Source organism: Notothenia coriiceps, unplaced genomic scaffold, assembly GCF_000735185.1.
Source record: "Notothenia coriiceps isolate Sejong01 unplaced genomic scaffold, NC01 NC01_scaffold00000339, whole genome shotgun sequence".
Lineage (NCBI taxonomy): Eukaryota > Metazoa > Chordata > Actinopteri > Perciformes > Nototheniidae > Notothenia > Notothenia coriiceps.
The window spans coordinates 12,943,330-12,960,712 of record NW_011333040.1 but is presented as its reverse complement, the minus strand read 5'-3'; the positions used below and the strand labels follow the sequence as shown (position 1 = coordinate 12,960,712).

The window sequence follows — 17,383 nt, the reverse complement described above, 5'->3', positions numbered from 1 at the left end:
TTTTTCTTGACTTGCTAAATTATCTTTTAAATTGACAAACATCATATGTGTAACTCATGGCACAATTCAAACGGGATTGAAAGATAACTTTTCTCTCGCCATTGACTTCAATACATAATTTTTCCGAAATAAAGTCCCATGGAGTTCCGCCGGAAGGGGAGGGACTTCGGCTGAGTTTTGGCCCACGCATATAAAAAGAGTAAGTCTATCACCAAAAAAGTAGAAGAAAAATGTGTACATCTGTTACTGAGGTCAACTGTTACTTACAGTGAGTTTGGGTGAAGTTATATTAATACTTCTTGCTACAATTCAGTAAGGTGCATGGATATATTGTATTCTAAGTGGAATACAAATGCTACAATTTGACATTTAGTACTTAGTACATAGTTAAAGTGAATACATAGTATGGAATTTGGAAACATTGATCTGCATTCTGACAGCTTTGTGTTTATGTATTTTGACTCTTTTCCAGAATATGTATTGGAACACAGCCCGACATTTTGCAACCCTTATCTGACTTTATATTGTTTTCCATCAGTATTTCCTGTCTCCTCTTGGTACTCTCCTCTTTTTCATTTTCTTCCTCAAGTCACTCACCTCCACAGATCAGCCCCTCCCTCTCTCTCGCTTCTCGCCCTCTCCACAGTGTCACTCCCCTCTACCTCCTTTCTCCCCTCTCCCTCCGCTCACTCGTTGCAGTAATGAACCAGCTGCTTGGACTCCACTTCTCCTCCTCCTCCTCCTCCTCCTCCTCCTCCTCCTCCCCTTCTCTGTCCTCCTCCAAGTCTCCTCAGCGGGTGTCCAGCAGCGATTTCGGGGACTCTGTAGCAGCATCGGGGGGAAGGACAGAGCAGAGGACCGCTCGGGCTGTAAACCAGGTGGAAAGTCGCTGAGAGAACTGGATGTGAAGGTAAGACTGTGAGAGTGACCATACAAAGCCAAATCAACTATTTATATTCACTGTTTATGCACACATGTCTGATCTACTCTGTTGTAAAAGATGACATGTTTCTGTTTCTTGTGCAATCAGCGCTGTTAAACATCATTTACTTCAAGAATGGTGCAAGGTACAGTCTTGTTATAAAGTTATTTAGGGAATCAGGGTGTCTGGACACACTCACTTTCAATTGTTTAATAATGGACATTGCCTTGAACTCTGTCTTCTATATTGAGAACATTTAGTTATCTCAAGTGTTTTCTTGTTATATGACACCCAGTGAAAGTCACATTTGTCATCATATTAGCCTGTAATTTCTGCCAAATGCACTTCTGGATTATGTCTTCCTAACGAGGATCTTGGCCTTATGGATGAACTTTTAACAGCATCATGATGAAGACATTTATTTGAAGTTGCTACATTAAGATACATCAAAAACCTGTACTCCAACTTCCAAAATAAAAACAAAAGTAACTTCTACTTTCTTGGTAAACAACAAGAATGCATCCCTCCTTGTTCCCATATGTTTGCTGTATGGCCACGCTTGCAGCACCCTTTATCTCCCCAGCGCTGTTGTTTCAGGTGCACGGTCCCTTGATGAATTATTAAGAGGACTCAGTGGAGCATAGATAAAGTTCAGTCCAGCTTCCTGGGCACTGAACCCCCTGCAGAGCCCCGTCCCATAGCCTCCGGCTGCGTCTAAACCCTGGGAAGAATCTTAATCAGAAACATGCCTAGGCCTCTGATCTGCAGAGCGGTGGATCAGCTGTCCTGGTTAAAGGGACAGTTCTCATTTTTTGTATGAGGACTTATCCTTTGTCAGTGTATTGCCCACAGTAGATGGAGGTTGGAACTTCAATGTGGAGTTACCACATTGAAGATAAGCAAAATAATATTATTTGATATTTGAGCAACCCATTCAAACTAATTGTGACGTGTTGAAGAAGGTAGGACTGCTGCCAGGACAGCTCAGAGTAGAACAACAGAAGTGGCATCATATGAAAAATATTATCACTATGCTCCTCAGTACTTTTTAGCTTCTCACATAACAATGGTAAAAACCTAAGTACAATACCAGGACAAGGACCAGTGTGTGTTTTCTTAACTGCCTCCAGTAAACATTTTAGTCAGAAGCATGTTATGTAGTTTTGAGTTTTTCATTAAAAAAGATTGTCTAAAGAAATTAGGTTAGGGTTTTGTTTTTGGACCAGGGTAACAGTTTTATAGTAAAATGTCCAATGATATTTTTATTATTTTAGCTGCCTTGTTTTTTTATAGGAGTAAATTGTATTTTTCTTGGAATTTATAGATTGTTTTTAGTTGTTTTCATGTTGGTTGTCTAGAGCTTGGTTGTGTTTTCTTGGTACTGTAACAATTGGGAAAACATTTTGTTAAGTGTTGTCATTTTTGCTAGTTTTCCTTGGGATAATCCATAATACGATTCAATCAGCCAAGCAATGCTGCTGAGCAAATGGGCAGTGGCAAAACATATGTGAGCAACCTAAAATAAATCAATGTCAGTGTTGATTACATCCCTAAGTAGGTGTATGTTTTTGTTCAAATTTGGTTAGTGCAGGATTACCAAAGTCACGCATAACACATAAAAACTGCAAACAGTCTAGTCAACAGTAGAACAGCAACTCCTGTATTCTGCAAGTACTGTTGGTAATAAACTGAATATGGATAATTTCCTCTTACAACCCAATCAAAAAAAATCCAAACTATCCTTTTAGAGTCAACTTACTGTATGTTCTTTTAGGAGGGAGTCTCCAGAGGATTCCGCCTGTTGACACTTGGCTGGAGCAGTACGATACGATTGCCATGTCAAGACCCCTAACTTCCCTTGAGAAAGAAGACTTTAGTGGATTTAATTAAACACCTGATGCTCCTTTCCGACTTAAAATCTGTAGCACCCAGGGGACTGAAAATGACGATTAGACGCAGGAAACTTCCCCGAGAATAAAGTGTGATGAAGAGTAAATAGAGGAGACAGATAACTCTCCCAGCTTCAAGATTTCATTTGCACTTTCAGGATTAAGGAGGATCTCTGCCGGTATTATAGAAGTGGCTGCAGGAATATTGATTGTTCAGTGTAATTAGTGCTCCCTTCTGCTGTGTTTTTGCTGGCAACTTCACAACCTTCTCATTTATAATGATCATCTTTCTTACCCCTGGTCCAGAGATGAGGCCTGTGAAGAAGCATGTCCTGTTTCTGAAAGAGGCAGCGCTATACTCCCTTTCTGGTCTGCTAGCCATTTCCCCCATTTTTTTAAATAAATCTAAGCAGCATTTGTGTTAGAAGGTCATTTTAGTTTACTCAGGCGAGGCTTTTAGAATGATTTCCTATTTAATCCTTACACAACTGCTTATTTACTCCATGCAGTAGCGATTTAGCAGCTAATAATGCTAACATGCTAGAACATAAAAAAGGAACATTTTACTATGACTTTAGGAAACTGAATTATTTTCTTTTACTCTTTTCTGACACTTTAAACCACTGACCAAGACTACTTTCACTAGTTTTACTACTTTTTTCAAGCTGCCACATAAGTACGTCTCTAAGGTCAAACATTGTATGTCTGCTCTGAACCTCCTAAGGGAATAGCACTCCTATACTGAATAGGATATCGTATCTCAGCACATGTGATGTTGTTACGTAACCAAGAGTGAAATAGGAGAACGTCTTAAGGTACACAAGGCAGCAACAAGCACAATAATAACAATTTGGAAACAGATGCTGCAAAATCTAGGCTTACATCTTTTTGCAAATTCTGAAGAAGTGTACTTTTGATGGACTTATTCTAATACTTTGTGCTGAAGGAAACACTCTGACTTTTAATGTAGATAACTGTGACTAGGGTTAAAAAAAAAAAAAAAGAGGTTAAGAATGATCTGTCAAACTGACCTTTTCATCCAACAAGTAAAAGAAGTTCCTAAATTGCTTAGAAATATAGATTTTTGTACACCTGCAATTCCATGACATATGTCTAAAGTGAAACATCCTGTCAAATAATTTCCATAACATTCCCATTTTTATCCAGTTTTTTTACACAATTAAATTCCACGGTTAACATTAGCATTATTTAAAAAAATGGAACAAACAAGACTGCATTTCACACATTTGAGATAGAACAGCTAAGACCTTCATGTGCCTTTGTCTGGTGACGTCAATCAAGGAGCCAGATTTATCAGTTGTTAGATGAGATGTGATTGTGACAAATCTCCCACTCCTGTAGGCCAACTCTAACATGTGAAGACAACAATGCATCATTCTTCCTGATCTCACTTCCCCATCATTCACAAACATATATCATTAACCATTTTCAGGTGGCTGTTCGCTAACTAATGGCCTGAGTATACTTAAAAAAAATAATCCTGCGACAGTTTGGATTACACAGACCTTTTTCATTTCAACAAAACAGCATAGGCTACTTAATTTTGCCATTTCTGTTGAACTGATTGCTTTCACTACATGACTTCCTGCTATTTTATTGTGAAATGAAATCAACCAAACACTAGGATATTTTTTCAATTTTATGATCACATTCCAGCTAAAAGTCGTAAAATGCTCCGGTCATATAATCACATGCAGGGATTTTGCACAAATAGCCTTTACTATCATGGTGATTAAATATGACCAACTGTTAGAAGTAGTGATTGCCCCGCTCACATAATGAGGTCAGCTTCACCTATTGGGTGTTTCATGGCTCCGCGATGATGTTGACGTTGGTTAAGCATCCACAAATGGTTTGCCAGTGAAAGCTTAAGAGATAACACAGTCCAAATACAGCTTCATGGATGAGTGAAGTAAATTAGGAGAGTAGGCAGAGGAGAGACAGACAGAGAAAAACAGGATGGATGGCTAGCGGGTGAAAAGGTTAGACAGGGAGACGGGACGATAATGACTCGTGGAAGGATGGAGGGGGACAGGGTCATCGCTGTCAGCACATCTGCTGTTGTGCACCTGCAGTTTAATTGACTGAGTCCAAATATACCCACTTTTTGTTTTCCACAGTTTGTGTCAGAAAAACAGCAACAGCTCCGTAAAGCAAACATGAATCACGCCAGTTGTAGTAAAATGCAAGATGCAGAAATAAAAAGCAGGTCATCATCTGCAAAGGTTTGACACTTGATATTATTGGGTTTCTGTAAATAGTATTATGAAGATTAAAAACCAGCTTCTGTTATGGTTAGGCCCTATTCATTAAATTGAATTAAATATTTCACACAGTATATACAAGGTTGTCTATAGAGTGATAGTTTTCTATACAAGTCTGACCTATTGTCAATGATGAATTGATATTGAATTGTATTTACGTAAATGAAACTTTATCTAAAGACAAGGTGTATTTTAGTGTATTTTTAGCTACTTTATTTCCCTTGATTTATGGGACTGCAAGTTAGAGCTGCAACAATATTGTTGCAGCTCTAACTTGCAGTCCCATAAATTAATCCCTCAACAAATAATTCATCATCAATTATTTTGATAATCAATTAATTGTTTGGATAATTTTTCAAGCACAAATGTTAAACCATTTATTGGTTGCAGCTTCTCAAATGAGAATGATAATTATCTTAATGTTATACACAAAACATATTATTTGGGGTTTAGAGGAAAAATCTAAAAGTGAGGACAACAAGAGGCTCTGTGAAACTGAAGTTTCTTCTTATTTTTTTGATTTGGACACAAATATGAACCGTTTAGTCATAAAAGAAAATCATAAGATCATTAGAAATATTTCAGATGAAAATATCCTATTCTGTCTTTTGTTGAGACTTGATTTCTAAGGCATGAAAGCATTTGAAATAAAAATATATTTCCTTTGAACTCAAAATATTCTATTTTCAAGCTTCAAAATCTGTATTTGCTCTACCCAAATCCTAATTCAAATCCATTTTAGTATTACAAAGCAATTGTGTCTTTCTTTTCCTTCTGACAAACCCATTTGTGCTAACTTCAGATGAACATTTTTTTTAAACACAAATATCACATACAGTACAGTATTATTGTTTCACTTTAGATAAAGGCTCAGTAATTTACTAAAACAGTTGTGTTTTTATCAAACAAACAGGATGAGAAAAAGTGTATATGTCAACAGTATTTGGGACTATTTTCAGCGGCGGAATTTTCCACAATTAATGCTTTAGTTAGTATTGGTGAAAGCAGCAGGTGTATATGGGATTGAAAAAAAAATAAACATTTCATAGGTAGTTTAGGTTATCATGGGATTTATTGAGAATAGGAAAACTATAGAAGATCACAATTATTCGTCAGCTTTCCCTTGTTTCCTGCTTTCCTAATGAAAACACTAACTCTGAGTCTCTGTCTCTACTTATTTCCCAGGGGAAGCACCAAGGTCATGATCGACTGGCCCAATGTGACAGCGTCCAGCCAACAGGAGCTGGGCCTGAAACCTGAGGAGCTGCAGAAGTCCAAATGTGTCCTGGGCTTCATCCCTGTCATCTACTACAGTATCCTGCTTTGTGTGGGAGTGCCAGGTATGTCTTATAGTGAGAAATGTTTGCATTGTTTGTTCACCCAAATTAAAGGTCCCTCATTATACTGTTTTTCATCAATATATTATACGTCTCAGATATACAGTATACAAACCATGTCTCTGAAGTGTTTGGTTCCAAAAACCAAACAGATAATTAATTGCAGAATCCCATAAGACCCTCTGTTTCAGCCCTGTTTCAAAAGGGCTGATTCTGTGTCTGTTACTTTAGATGAAAATGAGGTGCCACTTCCCTCACCCTTCTGCGAGATGATTGGTTAAAAAAGGAGGAAATTCAGGTGATAAGGTGGGTGGGTGTTACCTTGGTTGGTTATTGGCTAAAATTACACAACCCAACACACAGTTTTTGACAGATCAGGACAAAAAGAGAGCAAATATTTGTTCCTGAAACTTTCAGAATCTCTTTACACAGGGGACACATATTTCTGTATAAAAGACATGAAAAAGTGGATTTTGCATCATAGGTGACCTTTAAATAAAATTCATTTTTTCTTATACCTTGGGGTTTAATACGCCATGGTTTTGAGTCTTCAAAGGCAAGGACGTCTGCTACCACTGCTGTAATATTAGTCCATGAACTCCAGCTATATCTCCTACCAGAAAACATGTCTTTTACGTCAAATATCTTATTTTGTAATTTAGGTAAATGTACATTTGAGTCCGAATATTAATTGATGTACGACACGATTGTTAATGTTGCATTTGCAGTGAATCACAATTACAGTACAGTTCAAATTGCTGCATTGATATCTATTTATAACAGTGGGAACTGCAGAGGACAGAATAAATCAATACACAAGTGAGTTAGAGGTACATTACAGAGCTCTAATGGACCAGTCACACTTTTGTGGCACATGACCAAGCATGAATGGTTCTTTTCACAGGTTAAATTTTTTTAATTATCTTGCAATCAGTGTGTTTGAGTCTACAGTATGAGTATTTATCCAGTCGTCTGTCGCTCCGGCCAAGTGTCCTTGGAATGTATCTGTTTCAAAATGTATCACCTGATTTAAGTGGAAATAAATGTCACATTGATGGACAGCGTTCACCTCAGCATTTTTCTCATTACTGTGCTTCATGCACAAGTCGATGATGGTGATTTGGTATTGATCCAGCAGAGATTTAGACCAAGTGGTTATCAAAACAAGCCTACATGTCACCAGAGCATTTGGATGCGTCACTTAATTGTTCCCAAAGGAAAATAAATAGAAAGGCCAAAGGGCAAGAGTCAACAGCTGTATGCCGGAAGGGGTCTTAAAAGACGGGTGATTTTACAGATGCTACAGCGAAAATATCCCGCTGACAAGATTTGAAAAACAGATTGCAGATGCTGTGTAAAAAAGATACTGTGTGGCAACAGTACTGCTATGAATGCATGTTTTCCCTACAAATGCAGCATTAACATTAAACTGATATGCCGCATAATTTCATATGTTTTGCACCATGAAAGAAATTGAGTTATATAGATATATAATTTTTGTGAAAGAAGTCGTGAAATTTGCAAAAACTTCTAAACAGAGCTAAACAAGCCAAACTGCAGTTCTCACATCTTTAAACTAGCATGCTCCTAGCCACAGCTAATCTTGGCTACATTTATTCTGTTTCCTGTTTTGCAAAATTTGAGATAACTTCTAAAGAGAGTTAAAAAAAAGCCAAACTGCAGTTTAACAACTTACGGTTGCGTGCTACTTGCCAAAACTAACCTTGGCTACACTTATTAGTGTTTCCTGTTTTGTGAAATTTGCATTAACTTCCAAACAGAGCTAAAAACAAGCCAAACTACAGCTTTAGCTAGCATGCTAGTAGCCACAGCTAACCTTGGCTACATTAAATACGTTTCCAGGAGTTGAAAATATAAATATGAGCCATTTAACATCTTAGCGTAGTTTAGCAGAGTGGCGGTAAATGGCATTATATTTTCTTTTTATACAACTAATTTCCTACAACTTTTCCATTATGTCTCTGTTTTTTTCAGTCAACATCCTCACAGCCGTGGCTTTATCCAGGCTAGCATCCCGCACTAAGAAAGCTCTGTACTACTACCTTTTGGCCGTGACTGCTTCAGACATTCTCTCCCAACTCTTCATCATCTTTGTGGGCTTCCTGCTTGAGACGGCAGTTTTTCACCGAGACGTCCCCATACTTCTGCTGCACTCTGTCAGCGCTGCAGAGTTTGCTGCAAACCACGCCTCCATCTGGTCCACCGTGCCCCTTACCGTGGACCGGTATGTGGCGCTGTGCCACCCCCTCCTCCACCGCCAGATCAGCTACCCGGCCCGGGCCAGGAAGATCATTGGGGTGGTCCTCGGGTTATCCCTCGTATCGGGTGTGCCCTTTTTCTGGTGGTCGGACATGTGGAGGAATAGCAACCCCCCCACAGCCCTGGACACCGTCCTCATATGGACGCATGTAACTATAATCTACTTCCTGCCCTGCAGCATCTTCTTGTTGCTGAACTCTTTGATAATCCACAAGCTGAGGGTGAGGCAAAGGCAGCAGCCATGCCAGGAGGAGGGCGGGTCAAAGATTGCGTCTCCGCGGCTACTTGGAAAAACTACTGCCATGCTGCTGGCCATCACATCTGTGTTCTCTGTGCTGTGGGCCCCCAGGACAGTAGTGGTCATCTACCATCTGTACGTGTCCTCAGTTCACCGAGACTGGCGCGTCCACCTGGCCTACGACCTGTCCAACATGCTGGCCATGCTCAACACAGCTGTCAACTTCTTCCTCTACTGCTTCGTCAGTAAGCCTTTCCGGGGAGCAGTGCGGGATGTCTTGCTGCTCAGGGGGGGCCCACTTTATCCTCGGAGGGCTCTGCCTCACCCGCTGGCCCCCACCAATGCCTCCATCTCATCTCTGTACAGTGGGAACAACAAGCGGTCACAGCGGGACTTCACCCCCTTGTCACCTCACAGAGCCAGAAAGCCCTCATGACCCCCATGCCCCCTTCTCTTAATCCAAAACACCCATCATCCCACGGTCCCCGAGCACTTCTGACCCCAGAGACGTACACTGCATTCCAGCTAGGACCGTGGACAGCTGCCAGTCAGCCCCGGAGCTTTCTCAAAGGGCCTAAAATGAGCTCAAAAGAAGTATGTTTTTGTCACAGGCTGTTGTTTGTCCACGTAAATCAGATAAGATGACAGCTTATTTGTTTTGTTTTTTGGTATTATTTTCCATACAGTGTAGTAATGTGATTTTTGATATTGTTACAATAATGCTGAAAAGAATTACGACTTGTTTTCCTTGGGGTTAATTCAATAGCTGGATCCATGATAAGGACACAGCAAAGAAAAATGGAAGGGGGAAAGTGATTATTTGCATGCTGCTACAATAATTGTAATCCATTCTACCCCACATTTATCATGTCAAGTCGTTGGTTTTAATCTACTTTAATTGCCCTTCTACAATATCCACTCTGGAAGCAGCCAACAGGGAGAAATAAGAGTTTTTAACTGGCTGCTATTTCTGCAGTTGTGTAAAGATGCTAAATGTCCAAAAGACAATCCGCCCTGCTGAACATTGCCAATCGAGCAAAGAAATAGCACTCTGCGGTGCGCTCCCAGGCACAAAAACCCCAGCTGCTAAGGGGTCTGTTTATTTTTCATGAAATGCAACTGGATGGAGCCTTAAATTAAAGCTTGCTGTTTAGGCGGCAGGAGTGAAGACCCTGCTCTTCAAACAGCCCCTCCGCTACATCCCCAACATTGCCTCAGCTCTGGCTAAACAAACTACAGATTAGCCTGATGGTCTGCACAAACACACACATGCGCTCACAAGAAGGTACACACACAGTCATGCATGTACAGTACTTGCTCACTCACAACGACGTCAGCTTGTACATTTCCATTGGCTTCAACAGGAATTTGTATGCAACATCATCATCATTTTGATGATGTTTGATTATTGTATCAGTGTTGTAAAAATATAAGAGATCTGCACTTAAGCTTCTAACAGCTACTTTGCATATGTGATTTTTAGGTTGTGGACAAACTAACTGTATGTATATATTTTTAATCAAGCACACTTTTACTTGGATTTTTCATGGAGCGGTAACTTGTTCTGTTAACAACTGGGTTTCTAATGGTATCTCATGTTAAGCGTTTTTTCTAAAGTCAGATAAATGCCACTAAATGTAGGGCTAGATCAAACCACGAACTGACCATAATTACTATATAAAATAGACAATTTACATACTGTGGATTCCAGCTGTTGTAAATTATTATTTGTGTTGGTATCTGTCAATTTAAGGATTGCCTTAAACTGAACTTTATAGTATATCCCTACTTGGGATATCTCAATCAAAACATTAACAAAAGTGTTTGCTGTATTGGGAAGTAGTGTGGGACCATGGGTTTATTCTCTTACAAATATTGCCTTCGGTGTTCAGAAGGTTTATTCCTGCCTGTGATTACACCCGGTAAACATGTTGAGTAAAGCAGTTTCATGTCAAAAATCAGTGTTTCCCCAGCTCTGCTCTGCAGGAAAGAACGTCCCAGGGGTCTGAGAGCTGAGTTGACACTAATGTTTGCTCAGCTCGTTTCTCTGAGAACTTAAGATCCAGACATCCAATGACTAAGATCCTTCATCCGGTTAAAACATATTGTAGGGAACAACTAAGTGCATTGCAAAAAGGTGTTACATTTATGATAGCTTCTAGCAGACAACCACAAGATTTACAGATAGATATAACTATTGTCAGTCGTCCAAACAAGACATACTGTTAGCTTGAAAAAGACTACAGATTTTTCAATGTTTAAAATGGTTTGAAACTCTCAGAGTTCGAAAGTTCTAAACCTCAACAGCAAATGATCACAATCTCTGCAACCTTTGGTAGCCTTTAGCCTCTTTAAGCTTAATGTTGGTCTCATGGCCCATGCACTGTACTTTACCTGCTCAGCACCAAACACAGTTAGAGACTAGCTGGTTAAAAAAAAGTGAAGTATTAAACTGCTAAACAGCCGCATACTTTGATCAGAAGTTGGTGGAGACCAAATCAGAGCCAAAAGGAAGATGGTTAAGATTGACGAGGTGGACACAAACTCAGTATATACTGTGAATGCTGATGTTGCTCCATTCAAAATATGTTGTTAACATGTTACAACTTTATTATGTGAAAAATAGTATGGCTGTTTATCCGCTAGCTTATTTGTAGCTTAAGTGGTTAAAAATACTTTAATGTTCAACATATTTGCAATCATTGGTTTCAAAGAACTTCAAAGCTTCATTGAAATCTTTCTGAATCATCCCATACATGTTTTAATGCTTCACTCAACAATGCAGTCTCCTGTAAAGTATATATCTCCCCTGACCACCCATTCAGGTTTAAAGTTTCAGATGTAAGCCATCTGCGTGCTCCGATTCCTTTACAGTCCTCATTGTGTTTACTGTAACGGTGAGAGACACAGTGTCCGTTCCTCTGAGGGTCCCTGCGTCAGTCTCTCATGTCGCCCCTCCGTCGTCCCACACTGAGTTCTGAGAGTCCGTACGCAGATGTAGATGCAGACGGTTTCTTTGAAGATGTTTCCTGCTGCCTGACAACAGCAGAGGGGGGTGTGAGAGAGCGTGTAGTGACGGCGACCTTACACTGGTTAAGACAATGGGGGGGTCAGAATAAACAGTTAGGACGGTAATATGATGCTAAGATGTGAGAGCAGGCTTTGATTAAAGTTTAATGGAGCTGCAGAATCTACTGAGCTGTCAGGGAGCAGATGAAATTATAATAGGGTAAATATTATGTTTAAATATGCGAACAAGGAATACTCTAATATGTGTTAATTAGCATACATTTCCAGAACAAAAATCAGAAAATGTTCATTAATAAAGTTTAATGGAAGAATATTAGTAGATACTTAAAAGTAGGGTAGGTAGTTCACTTCAGAAACACTTAATTTAACATCCCGATAGCAATGAATAAATATATTCAAATATTTAATCTGTGGAAGCCGTGGCGCTGTAAAAAGCTAGACCAATTATCTGCCCCGACCCGCAGCTGATAATTGGATGGCCTACCTGCCTGTCAGCCTTCCATCTGTGCACAAACTTATCTCGTGCCCTCATTGGTCATGTGCACGTTCATGTGTGTTGGACGAGGGGCTCTATAAGGAAGTGGCAGATTTCTTTCGGTTGTGTACTTTCAAATTCTAGCGCACTCGAGCTGGTTTCTCCATTCTTACAATGATTCTTACCTACCCTGCCTTTAACAAAACCCCTAGCTAAAAATCTTCAAATGATAGATACAACTAGAACGTTTGATATATGTTAGTGCTACTAGAGCGAACATGATTTGCCCCATTTGAGAAAAAAAAATATTCTAGGAAAATTCCATACATTTTGCACCTGAATTTATCACCATTATACTTCCCTACTTGATTACCTACATTTCTTACAACTATTTTTTAATTTGTCATGTAAAAGAAGGCAAATGAGGAATGATCTAATCCTAACTTTGGTTTATGCTAACTTTGGCTAATTCAAATTTTGGCTAATGCTAACAGCGAATACAGATCAAATCTACAGACAACAAAAGAGAAACTTGCTAAAATAAACCCCTCATTTTAATTATTTATGTTTTTCTTTCCCCTATTCTCAAAGAGAACCTGTTATGAAAGCAAAACATCCCTTGCCTGTGGCGTCTTTCCGTAAAGAGCAGGTGACCACCTCACACGTCCCCTGTCTGCTTGCCACCTGTCCTTTGTGCCTGTTCAAACAACTGCCTCTGTCCCCTGACTGTTTCTATTCAGCCTGCCTGATGCTCAGCAGGTGTCAGGAGGCATAACACGACAAGACAGAGCACCACAGAGAGTGACAAGTGTACTATCAGATGCAACGTCTATATATAGAAAAACGCACACTTTATGTAATTGAAACTAAAACATTTATCGGATGTTGCTTTTTCCAGAAAATGGAAAACACAAGTCGTGGCTCAAACATGCATATTTCATGTTTTTTTGGGTTTACTCTACATTAGCAGATTACACAGTCATCTTTACTTATGTACATTTACAGAATGATCGATTTGATCATATTCATCTATCAAAGGAGATTCTGGCTTAAGCTAATTCTTTCAAATGTAATTTCTAGCTGCAACACTCTGTATTCTGAAAAGTATTTTTGTTTAATGTTCTTGGATGTTCAATGTTAAAGTCCAAAAAGGAGTTTGTCCCAATTAAAAGTACTTTTGTCTAAATATAGCGACTAAATCTGTAAAAACAGAGCCTGAGTGATGAGATTTCTGAGCAGGTTTGATAAAAATAACTACTCCATGAGATGAGGTTTGATAACTGCCATTGAAATGTACAATATTTTGTCAGTATGTGAATGCAACTGTTCTGAACATTTCATGTGAATAATGTCTGACCCCTCCAAAAAAATGAAAGCACTGCTGTTTGTTTAAGTTTAAAGTTTAGCTTTTAAAATGGAACATCTGTTTTCCTGATGTACAGTCAGAAAAGCATCCTTTGTCTCTGCTTCAGTGATAAAGGTTAAAAGTCTTGTTCTCCCGCATGTTGCTGCTTCATGTGCATTGTTTACATTATTTCTTTTGGCACACATGTAACCGTAATGTAGAATGATCCTGTCTGTAAGCACTGAGAAGAGTTTTATATGGGGGGGGGGGAATAAATGTTTAACATGGGATTGGTCCAGTTTATTTTATACTCGCCCAGACAGATTGTACATCAGGGGAGTCTGTTATCCTGTGTAGATTTTAAAATATGAAAAAGGCAAAAATGTACACCTGCAAATTCACAGCCGAGAGTGGACGTAAATCAGTCATCCTAAAGCACATTTATGTAGAGATATAACTCTACAACATTTTTTATTTTTATTTTTATTTGCACACACATTGCATAAAAATATAGATAATAAGAAGAAGAAAATAAGAAAAGATGTGTCAGAAGAGATCAATGCACCTTATTCAAAGGACCACCCCTTTATTCATTAAAGAAGGAACACATAACAAAAATCTAGGGGAGGCTTAGAAAATGTGAAGAAAAAACTAAAGCAATGAGGAAGAAAAGCACACCAAATCTGTAGATTCTCCCATACATTTAAGGAAAAACTAATAATAACAAAATTGGACAGGGGGGGACTATACTTAGAAAAACCCAAAATACTAATCAGTTGACAAAATGCATTAAAAAACGATTCAGGGAAATAGAACAAAAAAAAGAATATAAATACAGCTTAAAATGTATTAAAGATCCTTAATTACAGTCAAGGTGCTGGCCACCTTGAAGATGATCATCTGTATACTGAGCGAATTTGGGAACTAGCCATACAAGTTGCTTAATGAGGATTGGAGAAAAAGCTAATAACCTTTATGTAAGTGAATACAAATGAACAGATAATGAGAAGGCCTGAGATGAATGATTTAGCCCTTGCAGAGTTACAGAATGAAGGACTGCCTGCCTCTCTAATGTGTCTCTTGGGTTTTGGTTCAAGGAGACGGTGAATCGGTCAATACGAAATCTACCTTAAAGACCTTAGGATGGGTTTAAGGATGAGATGTGGTGGAGGTGCTGGAGGTCAGACTTGGACACTGCAGTGACAGCAGACACTGATCTATATCTGGAAACAGACAACTCAAATCTGACCACCACAAGGAGCCTGATGAATAAAAACGTGTTGTTGGAGGACTTAATTACAAAGAATGGAGAGCTAAAAGCCCTGTGCACTATGGAGGAGCTGAAGAGAGAGAATGAATGTCCAAACAAGAAGCGGTCCACTCTGCAGAGGTCAGCCAGAGGCCTCGCTGGGGGAAATGAAGCAGGAATAATCAGCTCTTGAGCAACACGTGTGAGTGAGAGCAAACTGGAGGAGTATATAAAGAGCAGGAGGAGCTTCACTGTGGGTGGACTGCTCTTTTAATCATTAACTAAAAACCCATATGATATGCACCAAAATATTCACTTCTACTGTCAGCACTCAAAGCTCAATTTCAGGAAAATAATACCTTATAATCCAGACTTTATGGTGGAAACAAGTCAGAATCCATAATTAGCTTTAAGGTTAAAAAAACGTGTCTTATTTCACACCCTTTGACAGTATCACTTATGGTATGCGTATATTCAAAGTAATGTGGGAGTGAAACATTCAAACCTATGTCTCCCCATGGTTTCAATAGCTTTAATATGTCCATTAAATGGACATATTCTATTTCAGGGGTACCCAAAATGGGGTTTTACTGTCGACCATAAGGTTTGATTTAGCAAACCAACTATTTTCTATCAAACAAAGGTAAAATATAATAGACACTATAAATCACTATTTATGCTTTTATTTTTTTTGTGAGGCAAAATCAATAAAAAAAATGGATTATCCCTAATTAATATTTCTATTATAATCTGAGCAGTCTATAAAAAATAATTCGAATGGCTGAAAAGTGGATAAATAAGAACCTTGAACTTATGAATCCTGGAAAATAGAGCTGCTGTAAATGGTTCGTAAAGTGCCACATGGCGGTGCTATCGGATCTAAATCAATCATTATTTGTTCCTCTATGACCTGGCTAACTTTTGCTTAACATATTGTCAAAAAGCTAAAAAATAAAGATAATAACGATGGTAGTGACGGTATGAATCATTATACTGTGAACCGATCAGTGCTTACAGTTAAAGACAATGTGAGAGGAACCATCACCTGATAAATCTTAGTACTTCAGGACTTAAGACTGTCTTTCTCGTACTTTTGTGGAAATAATGAAAAAAATATAGGTGAGCTAGGATGAATAGCAACAATTCTGTTGATTCGTCCTCCTCAAATCCACCAACACAGGCTCTGATACAGCTTGTCTTTCAAAAGTCTGAACCATTGTCCATGAATAAAATAAGACACTGATCTAAAGGAAGAACAAACTAAACATGATTATTTTATAGAAACAGAGAAAGTAGAAGAACATTGGAGACAGAGACAGCTTGTTTTTGTGTGTCAGTTTGTTGCAATCATGTTTAATGTGAGACTCTTTAATCGAATACTTTCTTTTTTGATGCACTGGTCAATTTTACTGCTCTTCTCTCTGACAAGTGGAAATTAAAACATGAGGAAAACTATTTTTAGGCTAACCAAGAAGAACAAAATACATATATTCCACCCTTTAATGATTGCCTCCTCCATGATCCTATATATATATTAGGAACATTTGCTTCTATATTAATTTATCTGCACTTATATGTCAATGCAGAATAATAGGTTATCATTTATTGTTGTATTTCTTAATTGGTAAACCACTTAAACTCTATAAAACAGATACAATGGAATACAGAATACAAATGTATAATAGCAACATTGATAGTGCACCTAATGTATGTCCTCTATTGTGATTTTTACAAAAAATGAAATGAAGCAATACCTGGAGCGGAGCAAAGTGTATTTATAGCATGTAGGATTTAGATTCAATCAATCAATCAATCAATCAATCAATCAATGTTTATTTATATAGCCCAATATCACAAATGTTACATTTGTCCCGGGCCCTGGCCACACGAGGACGCATACGGCTAAACGCATACGATTAACGCAAACGCAATCGCAAAAAAGCTCCCGTCCACACGCAATGTTCACCGGATAGTAGGCTTGTTTGAGACGCGTTGCGGCTCGCCTCGAAAGTAGACGAGAATAGCCGATCGCAGGGGGGGGGGTGACAGCGGATCCTCGCGGCTGAACTGCGCGGAAAACGTGGAGAGCTGAGGCCCTCTGGGCGGGGCCCATGCAGCCTGCGTGATTGGCCTGTAGGGAGGGGCGGCCCTGCCGACAACTCCGGAGTCGACTTGACTCGGTTTGCATTTATAAAGAATGCACACATGTGTTTAATCGTTAATGTCAGATATGTACTAAGTAAATGCATTTGTTCCTGCTCAAGATTAGATTCAACTTTATTGTTATTGCACAGATTACAGGTACTGAGACAACGAAATGCAGTCTGAGACTG

General features: G+C 38.9%; 1 protein-coding gene across 1 annotated transcript; it reads left to right on the top strand.

Moving 5' to 3' along the window:
- Positions 1-841: 841 nt before the first annotated feature.
- gpr142 (G protein-coupled receptor 142) lies at positions 842-12,518 on the top strand. Its single transcript, XM_010772169.1, has 3 exons — positions 842-910; positions 6,282-6,436; positions 8,429-12,518. The coding sequence occupies exons 2-3, from the start codon at positions 6,298-6,300 to the stop codon at positions 9,385-9,387; spliced, it is 1,098 nt and encodes a 365-aa protein (XP_010770471.1). The 5' UTR covers positions 842-910; positions 6,282-6,297; the 3' UTR covers positions 9,388-12,518.
- Positions 12,519-17,383: the final 4,865 nt, after the last annotated feature.